Source organism: Lissotriton vulgaris, chromosome 5, assembly GCF_964263255.1.
Source record: "Lissotriton vulgaris chromosome 5, aLisVul1.2, whole genome shotgun sequence".
Taxonomy (NCBI): domain Eukaryota; kingdom Metazoa; phylum Chordata; class Amphibia; order Caudata; family Salamandridae; genus Lissotriton; species Lissotriton vulgaris.
In genome coordinates this window covers 1,595,688,968-1,595,716,307 of record NC_141693.1, presented here as the reverse complement: position 1 = coordinate 1,595,716,307, position 27,340 = coordinate 1,595,688,968, and the positions used below count along the sequence as shown (strand labels likewise).

The 27,340-nt window shown below is 47.1% G+C and overlaps 1 protein-coding gene across 1 annotated transcript in view; it reads left to right on the top strand.

Annotated features, from left to right (window-relative positions):
- The window catches only part of IPO4 (importin 4), a 2,281,504-nt gene that overhangs the window by 1,103,496 nt on the left and 1,150,668 nt on the right, over positions 1–27,340 (top strand). The window contains exon 15 of the mRNA XM_086923725.1: positions 3,077–3,193. Coding sequence (XP_086779851.1) covers positions 3,077–3,193 — 117 coding nt within the window. The remainder of the gene's footprint in view (positions 1–3,076; positions 3,194–27,340) is intronic.

The following is a 27,340-nucleotide window of genomic DNA, read 5'->3' as shown; positions in this document are numbered from 1 at the left end:
ACCTCCGGGTCTTGACAGTGCTATAGAAAACTTCCTAAATAAAAATAAATAAATAACATGTGTATTTGTAAAGTGCACGTTCACCACTATGGGTATCTTGGCGCTGAACAACAGCTGTTGTTACCCAACTCAATGTTACTCATTTTATCGACCTCAGATGGATGAAAGGCTGAGTGGACGCGCCGGGATTTGAACCTCTGACCATGAGGTCGAACACAGGCCCCTGCAGTAAACGCATTAGTCCACTGAGCCACCAGATCCAGCTATTATGTACTGAGTTTATATGTATACCGTGGGACTCCCACTCCGATGATGATGATTCAAGCATGTGAATCTTTAAAAGCTACTAATACTGGAGAACTGTAGTCCCAGGTGAGTAACTCATTTTCATATTGAACGTGCCTTGCATTCTCTTTTTCAGCTTCCAAGAGTATATGGACGTTTATTGTCTTTCCTCTTAAATCTCAGGCAGGACACAACAGTGGCTAGAAAATCTCAGTTTAAATCGGAGACTTAGAAGATGCTTGGATGGGCAAAAATCCTATGATGGGAGAATGGCCTACTTATGCGGAAATTGCTTGAGCCCCCACTAAAGATCATTCTGAAAGACATCCGAGAAATCACATTGAACAGATACCCATTCAATGACTGAATCTACGTTGAAGCACTGCTCGGAAATGAGGACGAAATTTTGTCTAGGGAATCAGATGTCAAAGTACTCTTCAACATTTAAGCACTCTGTGTCACACTATTTCTTGCTGTTGAGGCACACAAAACATGTTTGTAGGTGACTTCCTTCCGCATTAGGTATAGACTCTTCTATGGCCTGTTATCCATCCAGATAATATGTTCCTGTCTTTGTAGTTAGTAGCCTTAACAGTTCCCTCCCAAAACAAAAAAAGGAGTCCATCGCCACTACCACTCCAGTCATCTTTTCTCAACTTAATGCTATCTACAGGCTAGTTAAGAGTTCACTGACTCTTAAAAGATCTTTTCACCCTAAAGCTCTATCTCATTGGAGGTTAACTTCTCATGAGTTTAGGAGAACCCATTACAAAAATAATTGTTAGTTGGTGAAGGAAATGTCACTACTTGTGTTTTCCTCCATCAGACTTTTCATTAAAACCGTAAGTAGCACACCCTCCTCCCTGGTGAAAATGTCTGATCGTTTTTACCAGTATATTTGAGATACTGAGATCCATTAAAAACAATTGAATGTAGCTGTCAATGCGGATCATGAGGCCAACTTGGTATTGATAGTTCCTTTAAATGAGCAGTGTTTAACGTTTTAGAGGCTGGTGCCTACATGGCTACATTATCCTCTGTATTTATTTTATTTATTTATTTGTGATATTTTTGTTGCACATACAAATACCCGAAGGTGTCTCGGCGCATGTGGAGGCCAGAGTGACCAAACAGCAAGCTCACTGGTTGAACAACCATGTCTTTAGGAGCCTACGGAAGCTCATCAGATTGGGGGCATTTTTGATAGTAAGTGGCAGAAGGTTCCAAAGCTTGGGCGTAGCAACCAGAAAACGTCTGTCTCCCCAAGTTGCTGTTCTTGTGCGAGGTACCGGTAGGAGGCAGGTGTTGGCAGATCTCAGCTGCCTTTTTTTACTTACTTTACGTACTTTCCTTTTATTCTTAAAAAGATGTTTCCGGGCACTGGCTTTTACGCTTTTTATTTTTAGACAAATACATGTAAGTTGGACAAATTATCATGTGGATAGGATACTAAACTATTATTTCGTTTTTATCAATTTATTATAGCTATGTATACATTTTTTAAAGTCTCTCTGAAATTCAGCGAATGGGCTATTAAATGCATGACTTCAATGAAGGTTTCCACAAATGAGACACATGATCAAGTAATGTTTCCATGCTGTTGATTCGTATTTTGCACAGTTCTGTATTTCTTTTGTATTTCAAGCTAACTTGCTATGTCCTGTTCCCAGGTGTGTATGTTTCTTTGTTGCTGTTACATTCATGCAAAAACCACAGTTGGACAGAATGCAGAACAATGTCATACATTCACCCCAGTACAGAGATCTGGGCCTAAATCCATCGTTTTTTTGCACTCCACACCACCCCAGTTCAGACATGGCCATATGCTTATCAGCCTTGACCCTGTGCCTCATGGGAACAGTCCAGCCTGAACTGCCAAGCAATGTCTTCCCTGGACTGGAATCAAGCATCCTAGGACTGGTTTCTGGCTATCAGCCGTCATCAGCCAGGATAGCTTGACTCCAGTGGTGTGGCGAGCACGGGACTCACGTCTGAGCATACCCGTCCCACTCGGGGTGACAAATGCAAAAACAACAGTTGATGGACAGAATGCAGAACAATGTTATACATTCACCCCAGTACAGAGATCTGAGCCTAAATCCATCGTTTTTTTGCACTCCACACCACCCCAGTTCAGACATGGCCATATGCAATTCAGTTCGGGCTGGACTGTTCCCATTAGGCACAGGGTCAGACTGATTTGCATATGGCCATGTCTGAACTGGGGTGGCAGAGTGGGCTAAAGAACAGTGATGGATTAAACCCAGATCTGTTGACTGGGTGTGAGTGTTTGATTGGTTCAGATGCTCCGTCCATCACCACCCCCTTTTGTACTGCTTTGTTCGCCATAAGTTGGCAGGGTATATGCTCAGATGTGAGTCCCTTGCTCACTTTGCCACTGGATTCAAGCAAGCCTGGCTGAAGACTGCTGTAATGCCAGAAAACGGTCCTAGGAAGCTTGTTTCCGGTCCAGGAATGGCATGGCTTGGCAGTTCGGGCTGGACTGTTCCCATGAGGCACAGGGTCAGACTGATTTGCATATGGCCATGTCTGAACTGGGGTGGCAGAGTGGGCTAAAGAACGGTGATGGATTAAACCCAGATCTGTTGACTGGGTGTGAGTGTTTGATTGGTTCAGATTGGTTCAGATGCTCCGTCCATCACCACCCCCTTTTGCTGTTACATTCATGACCTTTAGTCTGTGCTGCTCGTATTTGGTGTGTCTGAGGATTTTCTGCTGTATTTCTGAAGAGTCTCTGTTCTAGTCTTATTGTAATATCGTTTTTTCTTAGGTCCCAAGATTGCACCATACCTTCCTACGTTAATGGAACGAATTTTAAATACACTGCGCTCCCCAGATGGGACACACCGTGCCAAGGAACTATCAGTCAGCGCCATTGGAGCAATTGGTATGGCAACACCACGACCACCCCTGTATTTTAATAATCATATTATGGTTTCACGAGAGACGTTATTTTCTTTCATTTGTTGTCTAAACTCGTAGAGCAGTCACAGTGCATACTTTCATTTTCACTGATTATACCTATTCCTTATTAAGAAAAGCATAGTTCGACATTAAGCTGTATTCCATGCCAAGAAACCAACCCACAATGCGCTCTGTGACCCATATTATAAATACTAATCACTATTTAAAATCCCATTAGAACCCCCCCCCCCCAAAAAAAAAGTTCCCTCTCTTTAAAGTGTGTTGTTGAGGTGGCATGCCTCAGCCGTTTCATAGTTTTCTTGGAACTTTGCAGTAAAGTGCAGATTACAACCTGTTTTCTCTCCTTTCAGGGGACACCAATGATGTGTCAGGAGATGTCCATAAGAGCTCATTGGAGCTCCCTTGAGGTGTCTTCCCCAGTTTTTCATTCTATGGCTGTATGATCTAACTGGATTGCTTATGTAGCTTTTTTCGACACTCCTGCAAATAAAAATAGATTTTTCTTTTTTTTTTTTTACTATCTTAATACTGTAGCAGCTTTTCGTGACTGATATTGCAGTTAGTAAGTGTTTTTGCCATGATGTGATCTGTGGGTTATTAAAACTGATGAATTGGGAATAGATTTAAAATGGGTATTGTCCATATGATCCATAAATGGATGCTGGACAGCCATAAAACATTTACAGAAAATGAATGCAATTTTAAGAGTTTTGATTTCAAAAGATAGCCTTGGCCCCTCCGGGTTGGGCTGGATGGGACTCAACCCTTCTAGCCACTCTTTCTCTTGTGACATATTTGTATTAAGCTTTAACTAGTTAAGTTCTTTGGACTTTAATATATTTACATTCTTAAATCATTCTTTGCCGTCGGTCATCCCCGGTCATGTTAAAATGTACGTAAGCCACAGGAACAGTGTTTGGTAACATATCCACCTCACTTGAAACAATCTTATCAGTCAATGAGGTGGAAGTGCTAGCTCTTACTCCCCCTAGATGTCAGCATAGCTCAGATTTCTACAGCATGTGAGGGAGTTCCCTAGGAAAACTCAGCAATAACCTCTCTGTGACCCACTGTTACGTTTTCAGTCTACCCTGGGGACTGAAACAGACCTGCCATCAGCTTTCAAAGACAAGTAATTTGTTTTCAGGATTAATCCTCAGAAAAACTGCTGTTTCCTGGGCCAAGGAGACCTCTGTTCCGTCACAAACTTTCATCATGAACATTATAAAACAAAACACTTTTTTCAACTCCTGCTCTGTCTTTGAACAGAAAAGGATCTATATTAATGATCCACATGAACATTATATTTGTTGCCTTTACCCAGCACCCACGCTTCACGTTGTGACATTTGGAAGACTTTTCCTTCTAAGATTCAGAAGGATATTGAGAGGAGGTTGGCTCTGTATGTCTTTGATAAAAACTTACCCTCCTTCTAAGGGCGATGGCCCCTCATCTGGGGATGAGTCTGTCAAAGTGATCCACCAAACCCTTGCATGAAAGCAGGTCAAAAAAGGAAACGTGTACATTTCCAGAGCAGGATTTATCTAAAGGGCCTAGGGCTACCTTTTCATATGAAGAACATGGAGTTTCCTGTGAAAAACACTGCTGGAATAGCAAGCCCCGACTTATGTTAAAAAATATAATAGGGAAAATATAATTCCTATGATGCCCTCACTCAACTGCGGTACTGACTGATGACTTCTAAATTATCCTGATTATCAATGGTGAAGAAAAATCAATTGTCGCCTATGGGAAAAGCATTGTCAAACAAAGAAATCATTGTCAACGACTATGCAACTACCTATTCATCTATGGAGGTGAACGCAAGCTTGACTACCCACATTCTGGATTCTGAACTAGAGGCAGAACGTAGTGTCCAAGACCCCTCAGAGACTGGTGGCAGCCCTATGCAGCCAGTGTGTAGTACATCCCTAAGTTTGAGGAAGCCCTTTTTAGCTGAAAGCCATCCGTCCATTTATGATCCTCATTCTGGTAGTGAGCCAGCCAGAGGTCTTGCAGGTACCTCTTGTATTTTTGTCAACATTATTACAGTGCGTTATGTCAGAGGGGGATTCCCTCTTGCTTTAACTGGCTACTTGCTGTTAAAGCCTCCTTGGATCACTTGGCAGGGGCACCGCAGAAGGACGACCGGTCCAAGGAGGATCCAGACCGGCAATTCCGGTCTTTATCTCTGCCAAGTGACCCAAGGAGGCTTTAACAGCAAGTAGAGAGTTAAAGCAAGAGGGAATCCCCCTCTGACATATAACGCACCTTAGCGAGTGCGACACATTTAACAAACACAATCACTTAAAATGAAGTATTTATTTTGCACCTTTCTTATACTCATTGGTCCTGAGGAAAGCCAGTTTAAAATCAAAGGCCTGGCTGAAACATGTAGACCACACAGGAGGTCATAATCCATACTCCAGCGCGTCCGCCTGCCTTTTAGCTGCTAACAGGGGCCCGGTGATTAAAGTTTATCTATTTACCCTTGGGTACCAGGCACCACTGTATAGCTTTTAATTATCACAATCTCACTCACTACACTGCACACAAAGAAAAAATACCAGCTCCGCAGTAATCTGGCATTGAAGCACACCCGGGACACATTCAGTGTCACTGTGGTGGGCCCGATGATGAAGCATGCCACCAACTAGGTTGCTGGGTGAGGGCTTCATGATCAAACCTAATGGTTTACCTGCACGTTTGCGCATACATGAGTCTCTAACCACACACATAGCTAGTCCTTATTGATAATCCTGTAAAATTAAATAAAACATTGGCTATGGTTCCAGCTGAGTATCATAACTAGAAGAAATGTACGGGCCCCAGGTTCGGCCATATGCCTTCCTTACTGGTCATTTGAAACTAGACACTGCCATAAGGTCAGTGGACCACTGCAGATCAAAGAATCCGATCACACCATAATCAGCCTTTCACAACAGAAACAGACAACAGATAGATAATTTGGGTTGAAGGGTTATTTAGTTTGCTGTGGCATATTTTGAAGCTGCTAGTGCATTGGCATTATTGGGCCGTTAAGATTGCCTGTGCCAGATGCGGCATGACACTATGCCACCACTTGGCCTTATCCAAGAAGACGAAAAAAGAAACTGTGAATTAAATTGTCAAAGAAGGAGCAATAAAATGTGCTGTCATTATTGTTGCTGCAATGGATGTGTCTAATGCTGGTTTCTGTCAGCTGGGAGATGCAGCTGTTTTGAGAAGCTTGAGACTGCTTTGGTCCACAACTTTCTGTCTAGAGGTCCAGAGAAAGATCCTTGATCTGCTATTTGATGGTCTCATCCTGTATACAGGTCTGGGTCAACCATATTGCCTCCAAAAGCAAACCTGTGCTCCAGGTACAGCCAGGAGAGAGTTAACACTATTCAGCTGCCCCCAGGGCTGGACATTTATTTTAGTGGGCATTTCCATGGTGGGCTTTAGCCCTTGGTGGCCAGTTGTGAAAGTCTAGGGCTGCTCCTACTGCCTCTGTTACTTTCCCCAGGTTCCCAAAAATAATTGAAGCTGTCATGGAGAGGCTTCAAGAGAGAGGGGGAAGAGCAAGGTTGAGAGAAAGCGAACAAAGGGAGAGTAGAGTATGGATGAACAGAAATAGAAACATTTCCCAAGGAGTCAAAGGAAAGGGGGCTGGTTTGAGCATTTGTGCCATGCCTGCTTTTGGGTACTCAGGCTGGCTGTTCATGTCCCACCTGCACCCCCCTTACACACACAACCCCACCATCCCAACCTCAGCAGGTGAGTGGGGAATTTCCCTTGTTGCCCCCACATGGGAGTGCATAACATCGGATCAATGTGTAAGGCAGAGTCTACACTTAAGGCATAAGTTAGAATTAATCTAGATACTACCCTGCAAGCCCACCCAGGACAGAACCTGACTTTCCCTCGAGGGACCTACAGCAGTAGATTATCCAGTATTGGGGTATCTTTCATAGGTTCACATGCCTGAATCCTTCCCTGTCGTCGTAGTGGGAGTCCCACTGTACAAATAACATAGCAGTAAATAGTAAAAAAAATAGGCCCAGATGCAAACGTGCATTGTATAGCCTATTAGTCTATTAGATCAGACAACATCCTGTAGAACCTTCCCAAAAGAGGCTGAGTTCCTCAGATTTTCACCGCACTTCGTTGTGTAAGGGAGTCTCCATGAGCCTGGCTCCGTTCTACAGTGAATTCAGATAAGTGTATATCTTATACTTTATCAGGATAATGTTGGATTCTAATGGATTATTTAGACCTTACCAGTCCTGTGGGAAGAAGAATGTTCACATTGATATTGCCCACAAAGACTTTACTTATTGCCTTTATCCAAAGCATGAACCAAGGCCCTGTATAATATGCCGCACTTTCCCAACTAAAACCTTGAGGGATAGAGAGGGACAGCTTTTATTATGGCTTAAAAAGAAGAATGACGCCTCTTCAGATGTGGAAAGTGATACGTCCTTTAAGTCTCATAAGAGGCAGAGGTCGCCTGAGGGGATAGCCTGAGGAGAAAAGGAAAGAACTTAAAATCTCTCACATGGCAAAAGAATCCCTTAATCAATAGAAAAAAGTCTCCTCAGTGATTTCATCCCCTCAATCTGCAGATACTTCTAAAACCAAATCTGCTAAGAAAACCTCAAGTTCAATAGCCTTACCTGCTACCTTCACAAATTCGACCGTCATATTCCAGACCGTCGACGACGATAGCCTCTTCAACGGCAAGTCACAAAAAGGTTCTATTTCATTTACATTGCCTTTATCATCGATGACACCTCCGTCATCGAGCGTCATTGATGGCATCCAAACCAAAAGCCTCGACGTCGACCGCACTGTCGATGAGCCTTTTGTCGTCGAGAAAGCCATCGCCGACGACCCCAACGCCATCGATAACATCATCAACGATGTTGTCGATGTTATCAACGTCGACTACATCGTCAATGGCAATAATACCACCGTCGACGGCGGATCAGTCGACTAGGATTTCACCAGCAGTAATGTATGCCAGTTTTTCAACACTGGTTTTGCAAAGGGCCCGCATAAAGTTTACAACCCCAAAGATTTCACCTGTTCGAGGCATATGAGCTGCAGATCGTACACTATGCATTAGATCGCCACCTGGTGTTGGGCTCGGATGATTGCAGGTTGTCTTCTTGGAGAAGTCTTTGTAGTCACGTTATAGGTGACTCCACCCTTGGACAATACTGCGCATGGGCATCAGCTCCATCCTTAGATTTTTTTTTCCACCCCCTGGGTTCGGATGAAAGTTTCTCCGCTCCGGCTAGAAAAACTTTTTCAGCAACTTCGTAGCGCAAAAACTTCCTATAACTAATATCGACATAGAATATACAACTTTCGACGCCATTGACTCAATTCCGGTTCATCGACGCGGACCGCTGGGCTATCGACGCCGTGCGGCCTACACCACATGGAAAGAACTCCGTTCAAGAAATGCCCGGTATGTCGAGCAAAATTTCCATATAGCGATCATCACGAGGTCGGCAACCTCTGTTTATCGCTGGATCACGACGAATCGACCTGCACAACTTGTGCATCCTTCCGATCGAAAAAGACCATCCGGGATCGGAGGGCCCGTCGACACGAAATGAGATCAGCCCCAGCACCGGAGAATATGTTTGACGACGTGGGTCCGCTCGTTCCGGAAGAGGATTCGCCTGATCTCCAGATCATATCAGAGGCAGAGGACTCAGATGACTTGATTCCATCACGTCAACCCGTAAGTACTTCTTCCCCTGCACCACATGCACTGCCCAAGCCAAAGGCGAAGGTCAGCACTCCGCCCAAGGGGCCCAGTCGAGACCAAGTACTTCCTCCTAAAGCACAAACATCGAGCTCGGCTCCGGAGAAAACGACTACACCTTCAGGTGCTTCGGCACTGAGCAAACCTCACGTGCCCATTCCACCACCTCCATCGGCACCGAAGCCAAAAGACACTTCGGCACTGAAAGCAAAAGACCCTTCGGCACCGAAAGCGAAAGATCCTTCGACACTGAAGCTTAAGAGGTACAACCACCGAAAGAAGCTCCTGCTCCGAAGCCGTCCACTTCCAAAACTAAGGGAGGGAAAGCCAGCGCCCGACGCCACAAAGTCGACGAGGCCAGCTTCCACTCCGAAGACTCCTGCTTCGGTGCCAAAACCCACAAAGCCTGATTCCGAGGTTCCTAGGCCCTCGGACACGCCTGTCAAGCCGAAAACAACACCTTCGGCACCAAGAACTTTGTCACAGAACGCTGGAACACCTCCCAAGGCAAAACGCCAAAAACAACCTCTGTCGGAACCGAAAGTCGACGCCGAAGAAGGTTGTAGAGGAAGAACTGTTTAGACCAGATCCTAAACAAAAGAAGATCTACATAAATCCAAAGACTGGACATGTAGGGGTTATACCTCATAAAAAGAGACCAGCAGAAACACCACCTCCTTCTGTGGTTTTTGCCAAAAAGGACTGTGCAACTTCTCCTATGCACCCTCCCTCTCCTGTATCTCCTTACTCTCCTGTCTCTCCTTACATATCACCTCAAATCTCTCCTGTCCCCTCTCCTGCATCATCACATTCACCAAAGACTGATTAGGAGTATGACTTAGGTGGTGGGGAGGATCCGCATGCAGACCCAAATATATATCCTTTAGATGAGGATATCTATACTTTTCCACCACATAATGTGCCTGATGTCCCTGATCCACAGTTCTACCCGTCAAAGCCTTCTCCTCCAGAAGACAGCATTGGTTTTAATCACCTCTTACACGGAGCTGCTCTCTACCACAATGTCACAATGCATTCTGATGACATTGAAGAGCATTTTCTGTTAGATACATTTGAGCCATCACACAGATCTGCTCAAATTCTTCCCAGGATCAATGGAGTCATTAAGCATGCTCCAGAAATATTCAAAGATCCTGTACGCACTAGGGTACTAAATCCCAGAATAGAAAAGAAATATAGGCCTGCACCCTCTGATCCAACCTATATTAAAGGACACCCTCCATTAGACTCTTTAGTGGTGTCCAATGCAAGAAAACGAGCGAATTCAGACTTCTGGTGAAACGCCCCCACTTGACAAGGAATCCAAAGTTATTGATGCGTCAGGTAAAAGAATAGCTGCACAGGCTACAAATATATGGCGCATTGCAAATACGCAAGCCCTTCTCTCATGTTATGACAGAGCTCATTACGACCAATTAGAGACACTACTACAACACCTTCCAGATCAATATAAAGATCAGGCAACAGAGCTCATACAAGAAGGCAAATTAATTTCAAATGCCTCAATAAAATGTGCCCTAGATGTCGCAGACAGAGCTGCTAGAGCTGTAAATACTAGTGTCATACTCCGAAGACATGCGTGGTTGTGCATTTCAGGGTTCAAACAAGAGGTGCAAACCACAATTTTGAACCAGCCTTTTAACCAAAACCAATCATTTGGCCCAGAAGTAGACACTACACTGGAGAAAATGAAAAAAGACACAGACACTGCAAAGTCAATGGGAGCTCTACAGTCCACACAGAATTAGGTTCTTTTCGTCGCTCCTTTAATAGAGGAGGCTCCAAACAAACTAGAGCAGACACAACAACATCTTTCAAGACGCAAACACAAACATCCTCTAACAAAGGGTATTTTAGAGGAGGATACAGGGGCAATAATAACAAGGGAAGAGGTCGCAGTAACAACAACAATCGCTCCTTCTCCACAGCTAAACAGTGACTTCCCTCTGCTCCCCCAACAGCATTCCACTCCTGTGGGGGGCAGATTAACACAGTTGCTGCCGGTCTGGAACTCCATCACGACAGACCGGTGGGTGAGACAGATTATCCAACATGGCTACTGCCTAGAACTCACAGCAACCCCCCCAAACAGCCGTACGCATCGCTCTCTGCAATGGTGGAACACCAAAAACTTAACAAGAGGACGGCCGTTCCTCGAGCCTGTTCCACAGATAGTGCTCACAACAGACGCATCCCTCACAGGATGGGGAGCCCATCTCTTACACCATACTACTCAAATGTTTTTTTATTTTTATTTTCAAAAACCTTTATTGTATATAAAAGTGTACGGTACATTAGTGCAATAAAGACATCCAATTCAAAAAACGGATAATTACAAAGGCGAGCTGCACCTTCCCGCACAAGTTGGTTTATATCTATAGGATCTGAAAGGTCATGAATACAAACATATTTGACTCCCCCCACCCCCCCGCATAATTGTGCATGCATTATACCATGGAATCTAGTGGCTGTAGGTAGCAATCGAGACCAACGGTGTGGCAGCTGTAACAGTGTCCAAGATTGGCGTTGCCTGTGGCGTGCCCACTCCGCGTTTCTGTGATTGGGCTGCGGTAGGTGTCAGTGCGAGTGTGTCCCTCTGTCGATCCATTCCATTCTAATGTGTGAGGCGGTGCTCGCGATGTGATCAGATTACGTGTGACCAATCTAATTCGCTGCAGCGTGTTTGTGGACGTGATACGTCGAGGTTAGTGTGATATTTGTGTGTCTGCTGCTAGTGTATCTCCTGCTTCACCCGATTCTGCCTCTCCCTCCTCCCGCTGCCTGAGAAGATAGGCTGTAAGCGGAACCCAGATATATTTTGGGCGTGATTTTCGTGGCAGTAGTCCCGCATAGTCGTGTAGTTGGTCTTGCCACGTGGTCATGGGGGATAGCCAGCCTTGAATTTGGGGGCGCGGCCCAGGCCCCATCTACACGCCACTTGGCGCTTTGCTAAAAGTAGGCTTATTGCCAAGAATTGTTTGTGAGCAGTCGTAATGGTGTACGTTGGGCCCAGTAGCGCCACTAGCGGGCATGGCGTGAGGTCTATTACCAGCATATCAGAGATTTGGATGCTTCCATCCAAAATATCATTTGTTACCTTTTACATCTACAAGGGTCTAATTTTGCATACTCTTCCATACACCTACATCTTGCAGCTATTGCAGCATATTTACAAAACAGGCAACACCGGTCTCATTTTAGGGTACCTGCAGTCAAAGCATTTATGGAAGGATTAAAGAGAATAATCCCTCCCAGGCTGCCACCTTCTCCCGTATGGAACCTAAATCTTGTCCTTACGAGACCCATGGGACCCCCTTTTGAGCCTCTACATAAATGTGAACTGCAATTTCTCACATGGAAAACTGCTTTCCTTGTTGCCATCAATTCTCTCAGAAGAGTATGTGAAATACAAGCGTTCACTATACAAGAACCATTTTTAGGTCGAAGCCTGCATTGCAGGGCATGCCCTGCTGCAGGCAAAGAGATATTGTGAGCAGGGGATTTCAGTATGGCGTGAAGCCACGCCCCTTTTTTCCATTGGAAGGCCTCTGGAAACGGAGACCTGCCATTGGAAAAAGATCCTGTTTAGCAGATTTGTCTGCTTTGGATCCCGCCTCTCGGAGTCCATGACCTGCCTTACGGTAGCACGACAATATTTTTAGAAATATTGACTTGGCAACCATGAGGCAGGTCAGGGAGTCCTGGAGGGGCGGGATTCAGTATCGTGTTTCCTCGGCGGTGGAGCAGGTAGGGGAGAGGCGGTGCTTGTTTTTTTTGTTTGCATAGGAGGTGCAGGCTTTTCGTGGCTAGCTTCAAGCTATGCCAGTACAGTGTCTTTCACACTTCTATGCATTCCGGCATTCACACCATATGTTCTTTTTGACCTGTCTTAAGCAAAACGCAGCGCCCAGAGTTTGTCCACAGAGATCAATCATAACAGGGGCGCTGAAAAGAGGAGATTACACAGGCTCCTAAACTGTATTTATGCATTTTTATATAGCGCAGACTTTACCCGAAGGCGTCAGAGCGCTTCACAATAGGAACAGAGATGAAACATGATGAAAAACATTACACAAGAACAGATTACAAAAGCAGATGTTACGTTACATAAGGTAATAGTGACAATTGTGAGCAAACAAAATACATGAGGTAGTAAAAATTGTGAGCAACCAAAAATACATGAGGTAGTAAAAAATGCACTAGAGGAAAAAGTGACAAGTGTGCGGTTACAAGAGAAAACAGAGTATAATTTGAGGTATAATACTGCAATAAGTGCTAGACACTCAGGCACGTTACGTAGGCAAAGGTGGCACTTGTGCAAGTATCAAAGGTAAAAACAAGTGAGAGGTAACAAACCGTGTGTTACAAGGGCAAAGTGGCGTGTGCATGTTACAAAAGGGCACCAAACACAAGTACATGGAAAATACTTCAAAAAGGCAAACACTCCAACCACAAGAACACACTGGGAAGGCACCTCCATGGTCATGGAAAGTAGAAATTTTCAGTAGTGGGAAATCTTCCTCCAAATAACAAGAGGACGTGAATTACTTTTGGAGGTGCCTCTGGAGGAGGAGAACTTTGAGGTCCCTTTTGAAGGCCTGGGAGGAGGCGGTGGTCCGGAGCCGAGGTGGAAGGGAGTTCCAGATTCTCACTGCGTTGCCTGAAAAGGATTGGGCGATTGTTCTTTCCTTCTTGAAGGTGGGAGGTTCAAGCAGTAGATTCTCCGCATTGCGTGAAGGTCTAGAGCCTCCAGAGAGTTTGTTTATTCGCCAGGTAGCGAGGAGAGGAGTGCAAGGCTTTGTGGGTGATACAGGCGGTCTTGTAGATAGCTCTAGCCTCGAAGGGAAGCCAGCGGAGGGTGGATTTCATCGGTGTGATGTGATTGCTTCTTTTGGCCCCATAAATGAAGCGAACTGCTGAATGGAAAACAGATTTAAGGGGGGACAGGTGGGATTTGGGGAGGCCAGTACGAAGAGAGTTGCAGTAGTCTAGTCTGGAGAGGACCAGCGATTGCACCAGGGTTATAAGGTCCTGCTCCGGGAAGAAGCGACGGATTCCCCAAAGAAGGCGCAGTTGGTAACGAGCAGATTTTGCAATAGAATTGATGTGGGGAGTTAGATTGAGTTTTTGGTCTAGAATGACACCAAGGGATTTTGCGCTGTCGACAACGATGGGTTTATTGTTTAGTAGATTCATTTGATCCATCCATGATTGAACCGGGGGAGGAGAGAGTGAGGAGGAGAAGAGGAGGAATTCAGTTTTGGAGGGATTCAGAATCCATTGGTGAGTTGACATCCAGTTTTGAATGGAGTCAAGAGTAGAGCTTAGGATCGAGAGATCATGAGTGGAGGCAACCTTGAGGTAGAGTTGAGTGTCGTCTGCATAGAGATGATAGTGAATCCCGGATTTGCTGAGGTTTCCCAGTGGTTCTAAGTAGAGATTGAACAATGTGGGTGCAAGTATAGAGCCTTGGGGAACACCTTGACCCACCGCCACAGGAGAAGAAAGACTGTTCGCTATTTTGATCATTTGAGATCTGTCAGAGAGGAAGGATGCAAACTATTTAAGCACAGTGCCCTCCATGCCCATTCTCTGTTGAAGAATATTGAGGAGGGTGTTGTGATTGACAGTGTCAAAGGCTGCAGAAAGGTCAAGGAGAATTAGCAGACAGGACCCCCCTGAGTCGAGTATCCTCAGCGCATCATCAACCACTTGCAGTAGGGCTGTTTCAGTGCTGCAATTTTGGACGAAGCCGGTCTGACAATTGTCAAGAAGATCATTGTCCTTGATATGATGAGAGAGTTGTTTTGCTACACATCTTTCTGTGATCTTCGCAAGAAAGGGAAGGTTAGTAATGGGGCGGAAGTTGTTGAGGTCATTCGCATCAGCAGTGGGCTTTTTAAGCAGAGGGGTGACCTGCCCAGTTTTGAAGGAGACAGGAAGGGAGCCTTGCCAGAGGGAGAGGTTGATCAGAGTGGTCCAATAGGAAAGGGAATGGGTATAGAAGTCCAAGGCAATGGCACTGGGGATAGGGTCGAGAGAATGGTTGGAGGGCTTTGTTTCGCGTATGCACTTGAGAAGGGCATCTTCAGATATGGGGTCAAAGCTCTGCCAAATGGTTAAGGATTTGCGCTCCTCTGGAGGTGTAGGATGAGCGACCTGATCCACAAGTAATTTCACTTTTTCATCGAAGAAAGTAGCAAAATCCACTGCTCTCTTTGTAGAATCCTCCACCTTGGAGGTTGGGGGAGAGCAGCTCGGAATCCTGATGAGATCGAATAGTTTTTTGGGTCTATTTTTGGCGGAGTCAAAGAGGGTTTTGAAGTGCGCCGCTTTCTCAAGGAAGATGTGCTTGTGGTACTTGGATCTTGCTGTGCGAAGCATGGCTAAATTGTCAGTGGAGAACACTTGCCTCCATTGCTTCTCCAGGAATCTTAGCTGCTTCCTTTCCTCATAAAGGGATTTGTTGAACAAAGGTGCTGAGGGAGTGGGCCTTATCCTTTTGCTTTTGAGTGGAGCGACATTATTAATTTCAGCTGCAAGAACTGTGAGGCATTGGGAGGTGAGAATGTCAACAGCTATGTTCGGGTCTAGCCTTGGAAGTGATAGCAAAGCTGATTCACAGAGGGGACCAACATCAATATTTTTGGCATCACGGAACCAGGAGATGGCCCTCTTGGGTTGGCCAAGAGTTATAGAGTGTGAAAGTTGAAGAGAGAATGGGATGAGGTGGTGGTCAGACCAATCTACATGAATTGGGGTAGTGGTAGAAAGCATGCCTGCTTTAGAAATAACAAGGTCCAGGATTGCGCCCTTAGAGTGGGTTGATTCAGTGCAGTGTTGGATAAGATCGTTTGCAGAGAGGAAGGTGGCCAGTGAGTTCGCAGAGGAGTCTTGCGGTACGCCCCAGTGGAGATTGAAGTCACCCACGAAGGTCTGATTGTCACTTAGTGAGTATTGGTCGCTGATGAAGTCAGTGAGATCTTCTATAAACGAAGGGCCACTACGAGGCGGGCGGTGAATGATATGGAATCTGAGCGGTGAACGGTGTTGCAATTGAAGCTCAAGAGAAAGGCTTTCAAAGGTGTGAGAGGAGCGGATTGGAGAAGCCTTAAGTTGGAGGGCATTTCTAAAGATGACTGCAACACCTCCCCCCGTGTTGTCAGTTCTGTCATTCCTAACTATGGAATAACCTGTGGGTAATAGGAGATCAAGCATAGAGTGAGAGGTATCTTTGAACCAGGTCTCTGTGAGGAAGAGCATGTCAAATTTGTGAAGGGTGATGGTATCGGAGATTTCAAGTTTGTGTTTTACTGCAGATCTGGAGTTGTGAAGCATACAGCGCAGCTCTGTCAAGACTGTTTTGGTGACGGGGCACTTGGGCTCTGAAGGGTGATCGGGATATTGTACTTATGCGGGGGTGCTCGGGAGGATTTAGCTGGATGCTTTGTTCTGACAGAGGTGATGATCGGAATAGTGTAGATAGTGGGGTTGCTAGGGTATGCCTGTTGAAGGGTGGCGTTCACGGGCTGGTGTGAGTTAACGACGTTTGCAGACGAAAGGTTGAGCTTGGCTGTATTGGGGTGAGGGGGCGAGGTGCATCTCATGGGAAGTTGGGAGGGAGTAGAGGTGCATGGAGGGATGGAGATCTTGGAGCATAAAAGTGAAATGGCAGCTGTAAGCTGGGAGATGGAGGTGATCAGAGAGCCTAGCGTATTTTCCAGTGAGAATGAGGCAGAGCACGGAGGGTTGGGTGGCTCGATTGAAACAAGGGGGGGTCGAATTGGTAGTGTAAGGCAGGGAGAGGTGGGGGGACAGGAGGTGAGTTGGGGTGTGGGGTTCACAGGTGGAGAAAGGTGGAGGTTGAGAGCGGGAGTAAGTGAATTGGAGGTTAAGGGAGAGTTATCATTGTTGGTGTTGCACGAGGGAGAGGAATTAAGGACAAATTTAGAGGGAGAAAGGTGCGGAACATGGCGGTAGGGAAGTAGGAGGGGGGAGGCCTGTGTGGCGTCACGGGAATGTAGGAGGTTTGGGAGGAAAAGAGGTGCAGTGGTTGAGGAGGTCCTGTCAGTTAGGAGAGGTGTCGGTGAGGGAACAGTCATCTGGCAGAGTGAGGGGGGTTGAGAGAAAGGGAAGTTGAGGAAAGGAAGTGGTTCTGCTGAGCCCAGAGGAGGGAGATGGAAGGGGTTACTGGGAGGGGAAAGGGGTAGTGCAGCAGTACTGGAGGAGTAGGAGGGAGGAGAGAGATGCAGTGGGAAATGTGGCGAAAACGGGGTGAATGACGAGGGGATGAAGGGGTGGAGAGGAGGGATGGAAGGAGGGATTAGGGGATTTAAGGTATTTAAATACAGCGACGAGACGGGGAGAACTCATTGTTGTCTCGATCGAAAGTACAGCCTGACAATGAAATGCAGAAGACACACCCAGTCAACTTGCGCACACACTTCCACACGGAATGCGCACAGGGCGAGGCACAGAGTTGTAAGGTCTGCCAAAGGGGCCTAGACATCCTTCCTCCCGGCCACCCCATGCCTCCCCTGTAGGAAGGTGGATATCGGACTATGGTTACCCCCAACTTTTTCCCTGTTGCTGGTTTTTCGACTTAGTTGACCTTGGGACCCTGCTATTCAGGGCCCCAGGCCTACTGCTCTCTCTGTAAAATGGATTCCATGTACCTTAGGTGCATATCTAATTGGATACTGAGTCACCTTATCAGTCCCTGTACAGCATACCTTAGGTATCGAGGGCATAGGTGTACCCAAGGCCTACCAGGGGCTGCAGCATGTATTATGCCACCCCTGGCTGACCATCCAAATCTGACACAACTGGCTGCACGACAGCTGGGGCAAGGTGGTGTAAACACCCTTTGCTTTAGATATAGTATTCCTATATCTAACCCTAAAATGGACACATGTATTCCTATCAGTCACTCCTATGGCAGGCCTTAACAATCCTGAAGGCAGAGTGCTTGGAATTATGTGAGATGGTGCTCTTGCATGAGCTGAGCCCGTTTGCAGCTTGCGGAACCAAGTCCTAATAGCTGTTCCATGATAACGCGTACCATATACTCTTTAGTGCATTATAATCCTCGCAGTTATTTGCTAACTTTGGTATCGCTTTATCAAAACATATCGAGTAAGGTGTCATACGAATTGGAATACTTACCCCTCGCCAATTCTGGCGACGGGGTTAGCATTCCACCATTCTAGAGTGACACAACATGTATGTAACTGTGAACCCCGGGTAAGGTTAACTCGAGCCTCAGCATCACAAAATGGATGCTGCCACCACAGACACAAGTCTGACCTCCTGCTGCTGGGAGTCCTTCCAGCGAGGAGAGCTTGGACAAAGGGTTTCCTGTCAGGGGCGGTGTTAGCACCATCCCAGACAGGGTTTTGTGTATCCCAGGTAGGCAGGGCTGAGAGGAAGGTGACTGCAAGTGGCACCCCGGTGCTCACTGTGCATATGCTGGCTCAAACCAGTTCCAGGGGCACCCCAGCCCCTGAGCTGGGGAAAAGTCCAGACAAGGGAGAGGGGTGTAACCACCCCCCTCCTTTTCCCACCCATGGGCAGGACCTAGTCGCGTGCCATCCCCTTATCTTAGAATAAAGGTAGGAGCGGGCCCTCTTCCCAAATTAGATAATTCTGAATCTTGAACTACTTTCCACGAAAGGAACTCCTGATAATTTCGGAAGACTCTCCCTTGTGGCTAAGGAGTAGCCACCCTGCACCCGCAAGCACCACCTAAGCATCACGGTTTGCTGCACGTCCATCCTCCGGATCAAGACTGACCAGTGTAGGAGAGTAGGGTCTGCAATCCTATGATCACCCCAGATTTTTGCTTTTTGCTTCACTGGTTTACGACTTCTCTGGCTGTGGGCCTGCTAATCAGACCCACAGCCTTGCTGTTCTCTCACTAAATTGACACGTGTACCTTAGGTGCATTTACCAATTGGTACTGGCCACCTTATCAGACCCTGTAACTCAGGGCATAGGTGTACCCCGGCCTACCAGGGGCTGAAGCATTTATTATGCCACCCCTGGCTGGCCATCTAAATCCGACACAACTGGCTGCACGACAGCTGGGGCAAAGTGGTGTAATCACCCTTTGCTGTAGATATAGTATACCTATATCTAACCCTAAAATGGACACATGTATTCCTATCAGTCACTCCTATGGCAGGCCTTAACAATCCTGAAGGCAGAGTGCTTGGAATTATGTGAGATGGTGCTCTGGCATGAACTGAGCCCGTCTGCAGCTTGCGGAACCAAGTCCTAATAGCTGTTCTATGATAACACGTACCATATACTCTTTAGTGCATTATAATCCTCGCGGTTATTTGCTATCTTTGGTATCGCTTTATTAAAACATGTCGAGTAAGGTGTCATACGAATTGGAATACTAACCCCTCGCCAATTCTGGCGACGGGGTTAGCATTCCACCCTTCTAGAGAGACACAACATGTATGTAACTGTGAACCCTGGTTAAAGTTAACTCGAGCCTCCGCATCACAAAATGGATGCTGCCACCACAGACACAAGTCTGACCCCCTGCAGCTGGGAGTCCTTCCAGCGAGGGGAGCTTGGACAAAGGGTTTCCTGTCAGGGGCGGTGCTAGCACCATCCCAGACAGGGTTTTGTGTATCCTAGGTAGGCAGGGCTGAATAGGAAGGTGACTGCAAGTGGCACCCCGGTGCTCAATGTGCATCTGCCAGTTTGAACCAGTTCCAGGGGCACACCAGCCCCTGAGCTGGGGAAAGTCCGGCATGGGAGAGGGGTGTAACCACCACCCTTCCTGGTCCCACCCATGGGCAGGACCTAGTCCCGTACCAGCCCCTTTCTTTAGTATAAAGGTGGGAGCGGGACCCTTCCAAATTAGATCATCTTTGAATCCTGAAACTAATTTCTACGAAAGGAACTCAAAACTTCTTCCTAAGATTTCTCCCTTGTGACTATGGAGTAGTCACCCTGCATCTGCGGGCACCAACTAAGAACACTGCGGTTTGCTGCACGTCCTTCCTCCGGAACCAGACCGACCAGCACGACGAGACCCGGCTTCCCTGGCACCTATGACCTCTACCTACATCATCAGCCCAGCTGAGATTCGTGGGTGTGACGAGACCTCGAGGGACCGGCCATCTTCAGAACTGCACAGCGCTTATCCAGCACGACCGCCGAGGGAACCTTGAGTGAGTGCTTTGGGGTTTGAGAAGCCCTAACTCTGAGCAGCTCCAGCACCGAAGTCCAGCCCCCCAGCATCCACGAGATCTGCGTGAGGCCCTTCTGCTCTTTGCTACTCACCGCGTTGTCCGGCCACTTGCCTGCTGGCTTCTTGACGACGAACGACGACATCTTCACCGCTGGTCTGGTTGCTCCAGACTTGCCTTTGCTCCCCTCCAACAGAGGAGCACCCCGGACCCTCCTGGTCCACTCCAGAAGCCATTTTGAGTCCACCGCGTGGGCTTGCATTTGCCAAGAGTGGTTGCCCCAATCCTGGGTCCAGCGACGTCGACAGCAGATACCATCGTGGGACCGGTCGCACCTCCATCCTGGTCGCCGACAACGCCTCCTGGTCCGTGAGACTGCAGAGCCCAGCGTCGCCCACTCACCTGGTCGAGGTGACTTCATCCGGTGCCATCCTGGTGCCCATCTAATCACTGGCTTGAGATTCAGAACTTGGTACCCTCTGCTTACAGGTACCCTCTTCAGCTGATCCAGTCCTTGGATCGGCCCGGAACATCTTCACTGGTCGCCTGCCAGCAACTTCCACTTCAGGCCCCTGGTTCGTCGACGAAGAAACCAGACGACACTTGAACCCTATGCAGCCGCAGCCCCTGGGCTAGGTAAACAGAGTACCCCGGTGCTCCAGCATAGACCAACTCCCTAAGTGTCTAGATCCACTTTAGTTTTTGATCTACCTAGTCGGGTTCGCCTGAGAACACTAACTTTGTAATTTCTAGCAACCATAGACTTTGTCCCGCATCACGCGTGAGAGTTCCCACTCTGCACACGGCGTTCCTAGACCTCCTGCTTCTAATCCAAGGGTTCAGAATTGTAGGACTAGCGATTCCAAAGTCTATGAGAGTAGTACTTACCTGCTAGTAATTTCGCATTCCACTTCCATAGTATATGGTTTTTCATGCCCCTCGGGCATTTGTGTAAATTGTGCGACTTTCAGTATTTCTTTACGAGCTTTGTATTGTGCTTAGTGCCCTGTCCTCATAAAGAGTCCAGGGCTGTTGTGTTATAAATAAATATCCTTTTATTTTCATAAAAACTTGTATGGTGTCCTTTCACTTGGTGTTCAAGGGGTATATGTGATGGTATAACAGCTGGCTTAACACGCCCTCTAGAGTTTAGCCTAAAGACTGCTCTTGTCCATGCTACTAGGATAGCTTGTCTATAAAGGTTGACTTACAACCAATCATCAATAAGGGTCGTTTGGAATGATACACAGTGATCACTAGAATAGTGAGCACTACATATCAGGCCAACTTCTCACACTGGGGTACTTCATTATTGGTGTCAGGTCCTCACGGTCCTGGACTCCGACACCCATCTCCAGATCACCACTTATTACACTCCTAGGGTATACTGAACATATTCCTATCACATATCCGAAATGCGTGTCCTTTTGTCTAGTGTTGGCTAAGCGCCGAGTGGCCTGTAGATGGGGCCGTGTCGAGCACCCAAGTTTAAAGAATGTCTAGGCGACATAATCCTGTGGCAAGACCAACTCTTCACATATGCTAAACTACTCCCCCATTCCTCACGCCCCGTGGCATTTGAGGCCCACTGCAGACTTACCTGCTAGAACACTCTACCATTGCTTCCGATGGGCCATGAGGCCTACACGCTTTGTACATTTAGGCATGACATAGTTCCCCTCTGGAGACTGATCTGCTAGCTGTGCCCTCTCCCTCTTTTATCATCGGTGTCCTGGGGTGGTCCTCTACTGACTTCCCTAGTATATGGATGATCATCGTAACAACTGTACAGATTACCCTGCCATTGCTATATACATTATCATTACATGTTGGCAATGTATATTTGTATCCACTGACATCCATCTGCTCCAAATACTACAGCTCCTTATTTGATGAATGTTTCTTGATACTGCTCATAATGTGATTGCATTCCTAATGTAACAACTATGGTGCTGATTGTATATTATTGACGGATTTTTCAATAAAATTACTTACCTGTGATCTTAGCTCTCTTCCAGGGGTATCCTCATCAAAGTCTTAAGCAACCCACCCTACTCCCCAGGCAAAAGAGATTCTCCTCATGGTTAAGCAATATCTTTGCTCCCTGTTCTTCAGGGTTACGCAAAGAAAAAGTGACCTAGCTGTCACCCCTGAGGCATGATGGGAAGCTTGGGGTCATGGCTGCCTTAAAGGCACGGTGTCAGTTTTTGTGTGAAAATGCTTTCATTTTCTATTCTATTGGTTTACAATGCAGCCTGTAGGCTAACCATATCTACCTTATGTGCAGTTTTCTCCTCATGAGTTTTACTCATTAAAACAGAGTTCAAGTGCTACGTGCCTTCTTGTGTTTTTATATATTTGCAAATAGTTTGTTTTATTACTTTGTTTAGCCTCCTACATGGGAGCTGCATTGGTATGAGAAAAAATGATATATATATATATATGCATGTATATGTATGTGTATGTATATGTATGTATGTATATATGTATGTATGTATGTATGTGTATATATATATATATATATATATATTTTGTATATTATTTCCCGGGTCACTACGCATGGGGGGGGATATTGAGTGCTTATGACTTTGATGAGGATACCCCTGAAAGAGAACCAGGATTACAGGTAAGTAACTTATCCTTCCCTTGCCGGAAAGCGTAATGAAGCGTAATGAAGCTTCAAGCCATGGCAAATTTGTTAGACAGGCAGTAGAAATCTCCGCTGGGTCTTACCATCCTGACGGACATTAGTACAAAATATCTGGAGGTAGTGGCATTCATCCACTGTAACCAACTGATAGATCTGGAGATTACAAAAACATGGGCAAGGAATGAAACCGTGACGACAGTAATGGAACTAGAAGCACACTTTCTAGCCTGGGGGATTCGCCTAAAAAGACTGGAAAAAATAGGGTACCCTGAACTACTACGCCAGGCACACAATGAGCAACAACGCCAAAATCCAACAAACAAACAACCGCAAGTAGTGTATTTTTTATATAGCGCACTTCTACCCCGAGGCCTCGTAGCGCTGTATTCATACCACTGTGGAACCCACCCTGGCTTTCCTGTGAAATGTCCACTCCTGGGCACCCCCAAGGTGCAGCCAGGCATCCACAGCGCTGCTGGGGCCGTTGTGGAGATTAAGCAAGCTATTGCCCAGAGTCACAGAGTGGGACCCATGATTAGACTAGGCACCGAGGCGAGAATTATCAGGTCCGGGGAAATTGAGTCCAAGAGCCGCTGAGGCGGGAATTGAACCCCTGTCCCGGGCCAGACCTCTGCATCAGGGTCTGCCGCTCTAACCATTGAGCCACGCTTCTCAAGTAAAAACAGAAAGCGTCTTAAAGGGTGCCAGAAGCCTTTCAGTCTCCAGGATGTCCTCCGAGACCAATAGGCAAATAAACCGGCCACTTGGTCTCGACGATTTGAACTGGATAGCAAGGACAATCAACACAAGGGCCCCAAGGTTCTGACAAAACACTCAACAAAAACACGTAACACAACAACAGTTAAGAATGTTCTTGGAACATAAATGGCCTAAGGAACAAAAGAGACGAACTCAAGCTCTTTGACTACCTCCAAAAATTTGATATAATAGCACTCCAGGAGACCTGGCTAGACCAACCATATTACATCCAGGGCTTCAACTCCCATCACCTTCCAGCGACAAGAAATGCCAAATATGGCCATCTAAAAGGCGGCCTAGCAATGTACACTGCCATTAAGAGCTTCAACGATCCCACCCACATAAACGCGATACAGACAGGCAACAGTTGCACACTCACCATAGAACTATAAGCGAGGGGAAAAGACCAAATCCAAAAGTTAAGACTGATGAATGTATATCTACATCCCCGGGAGAAAAAAGCTGGAATGAACTTCTTGAAGGAAGAAATCTCAAAAACATTGGCAGAAGCGGAAACTCCCAACCTTAAAGTAACAGGGGACTTCAACATGTTCCTGGGAGGGCCTCAAACCAGGGACACATGTCTGGAAGACCAGTTCCGAGCATGGAACATACCACAATAGGCAATAAGCAAATGGGACAAACAAAATCGGCTGTCAAGGGCCAGTGTAAAGGACCTAGAACATCATAACCTGGCAGCGCTAAACGGTCGCTTCACAAATGATAGCCCCCCCGTCTGCCACCTTTCATAACTCATCAGTCTGTTCCATCCTAGACTACACATTCTCATCTCTTCAACTCTTTGGGAATATCACGGACTTCCGAATAGGCACAATGTCAGTTAGTGATCATCAGCCGCAAGAATTTAGCCTCAATTTCCAGGGGGGCGTGTCAACCTCACCAGCAATAAATTTAGGCTGCTCGCTGACGGTGGCACAGAAAAGAATAAAATGCAACACGACAAACCTCGAATGCTTCACAATGGACGCAACAAGTCGGTGGGAAAAGAGTATCACAAACCAGCCCGATCTCCTAAGCGCCTGGGAGCAATTCACGAGCAGCCTTGGACAGGCACATTCTAGGAAACCAAAGAGCCACATGAACCAGGAATATCGAAACTGCAACAAACAAATAAAGTGGTCGAAATCATCCGGAAACCGCTACAAGGCCATAAAGCAAAATGCAAAGATTAAGCTCCTCAAAAGAAACATTAAAAAACTACTGCGGAAATTACACCGAGACGGTCTGAACACCGCGACCCAAAAGGAACTGCAAAAATTAAAACAGAGCAAAAAGAGAATAATATGGCACGAAAAAAGGGAAGCAGAGGAGGAGTTATGGGCCAGACTTCTTCATGACGCAAAAGGAATCAACACGAGCGGAAGATTCTGGAAGACAGTTAACAACCTCCAGTATTCTAGAAGCACTAGCATTGATTCCTACTTAACTGAGGAAGCCTGGTCCAATTACCTTCAGGCCCACTTCAATACAGCAACAGAGTCTGCAACAATCAGGCGATCGGAGAAGGGCAGAAAAACTCGAGCTAGGACTCCAACAGGTGAATTAAATCCTACTGAAAAACAAATCATAAGCAGGATCGTAAAAGGAAAAGCGGAGGGAGCGCCAGGCCCCAATGGGATACCGCAAATTCTCTACAAACAAAACCCGGAATACTGGGCTGCGGCCTTACTACCACTTCTCAAACAGGTAATGGACACCGCAACAATTCCAGCATCGTGGAAAGGCTCGATATTAGCACCAATACACAAGAAAGGCAATGTAAAGGACCCCAAAAATTACAGATTAATAGCCTTAATTGATAACGAGGCCAAATACTATGCCGGTCTTCTGTCAGGTACCTCACAAGACTCACCTGGGCTTGTGAAGTAATTCTGCAGAGACGACAGAAACCACCGCCCCTGATCCCAACCAACCCCCGCGGGGAGTAACACCCGACAAGGATGGGATGGATCCAGGGATGGGGGCCAAATGAAGAATAGGAGTAGTGGCCTCTGGTGGTAGGGACGCTGGGCAGGGTCTTGGCACAACTGAGGGAACAAGAAAGACCCAATTAGGACTGAACACTAGGCTTGCGCAGAATACACCCCATCAAACACATGCAGACAGGAGCCCCTGTCCCTGGCACTCACCACTGGTTGTTGCTCGGGTTGGCTCAATGAAGATGGTAATGCCGAGGTGTCCCGGAGCCTGGAGGCCTTGGCAACAAAAACGAAAAGGAGGCGCTACTGCGCCGGAACCACCAAAGAACCAAATGAAACAAGGAGGCGCTTCTGCGTCTGGGTGGAACAAACCGGAACTCCAGGGTAAGTGCTGTAGCGCGACCCGATGTAAAGAACTACCACGCAGTAAGCGTGAAGGCAAGTAGCAGTAGCGCTCCGGCGTGACTGCCAAAACTAAATAAGAACAAAGTACTGCAATGACAAGCGCTCCTGCGCGATTGTCTAACTTAATGCAAAATCAAAAGTGCAGCAATGCCAAAGCGCACCTGCGCTTCTTAATGTAAATGGTGGTAGCGCACCTGCGCCACGGCCAAGCATCCGAATAAAGGCAGAAAGCAACAATGGCACAATCCCAAGTACAGCAATGTCAAGCGCTCCTGCGCCGCTGTAACTTGATTACCAAAACACGGCAAGGAGTCACGTAACGCATGAGGCCCTAGAAGCGTTACCGTGACACGAAGTATTGCCGTCCCCCCTAACGAGACGAAATGCCGAAGACCGGACCTCCGACGGCAGCTGGGCTCCACATGTGCAGATGAATTAGAAGCACCGCTCCGGCGGGTTTCACGCATTTTAAGCGTGTTCCCCCGGAAGTGCTTGGGGAGGCAACTAGGTGGAGGACTAGACCGGGACACCACTTCCGACCGGAAGTGAGTATCCCGATGCCTGCATGTGTCCCGTGGCGGCGCGCTCTGAACAGCGGAAAGCCGCCACCCGACAGTACCCCTCCCCCTCAAAACAGAACCCCCACCCGGGAGTCAGGGAAAGGAAGCAGGTCGCGGGCTCAGGGCGTGGCTCAGATGGAAAGCACGGACCAGAACAGGGGCATGACGAACGTGGGACCGAGGTTCCCAGGACCTTTCCTCTGGACCGTAACCTTTCCAGTCTATCAGGTAGAACAACCGCCCCCTGGTGCGACGGGAACCCAGAATGGCCCTGACCTCATATTCCACATGGTACTCCACTACCACCGGAGAAGGAGGAGAGGAGATGGTGCAGTCAGGATGGACCGCACGCAGAAGAGAGACATGGAAGACCGGGTGCATCTTCATGTGAGCCGGTAGTGACAATCTCATGGCCACTGGGTTGATCACCTTCTCAATGGTAAAAGGACCCACGAACCGAGGCAGCAGTTTCTTGGGACCATGCACGTTGAGATGTCGAATGGAGAGCCACACCTTGTCGCCGGTGCGAAACTCTGGTTCCTTTTGCCTGTGAGCGTCAGCGTGTGCTTTGTAGGTTTCTTTTGCTTTGGCTAGCTCGAACCGGGCTTGTTGCCAGAGCTGACACAGTGACTTGTGATAAGCCCGCACCGTGGGCAAATGGCTATCTGCTGGAACGTTCCACGCCGAGGTGCAGGGGTGTTTACCTTGGAGGCAGAAAAAGGGGGACATCCCGATGGCCGAATGTTTGCTGTTGTTGTATGCGTATTCTGCCATCCACAGCACATCGGACCATTCCTTCTTGACCG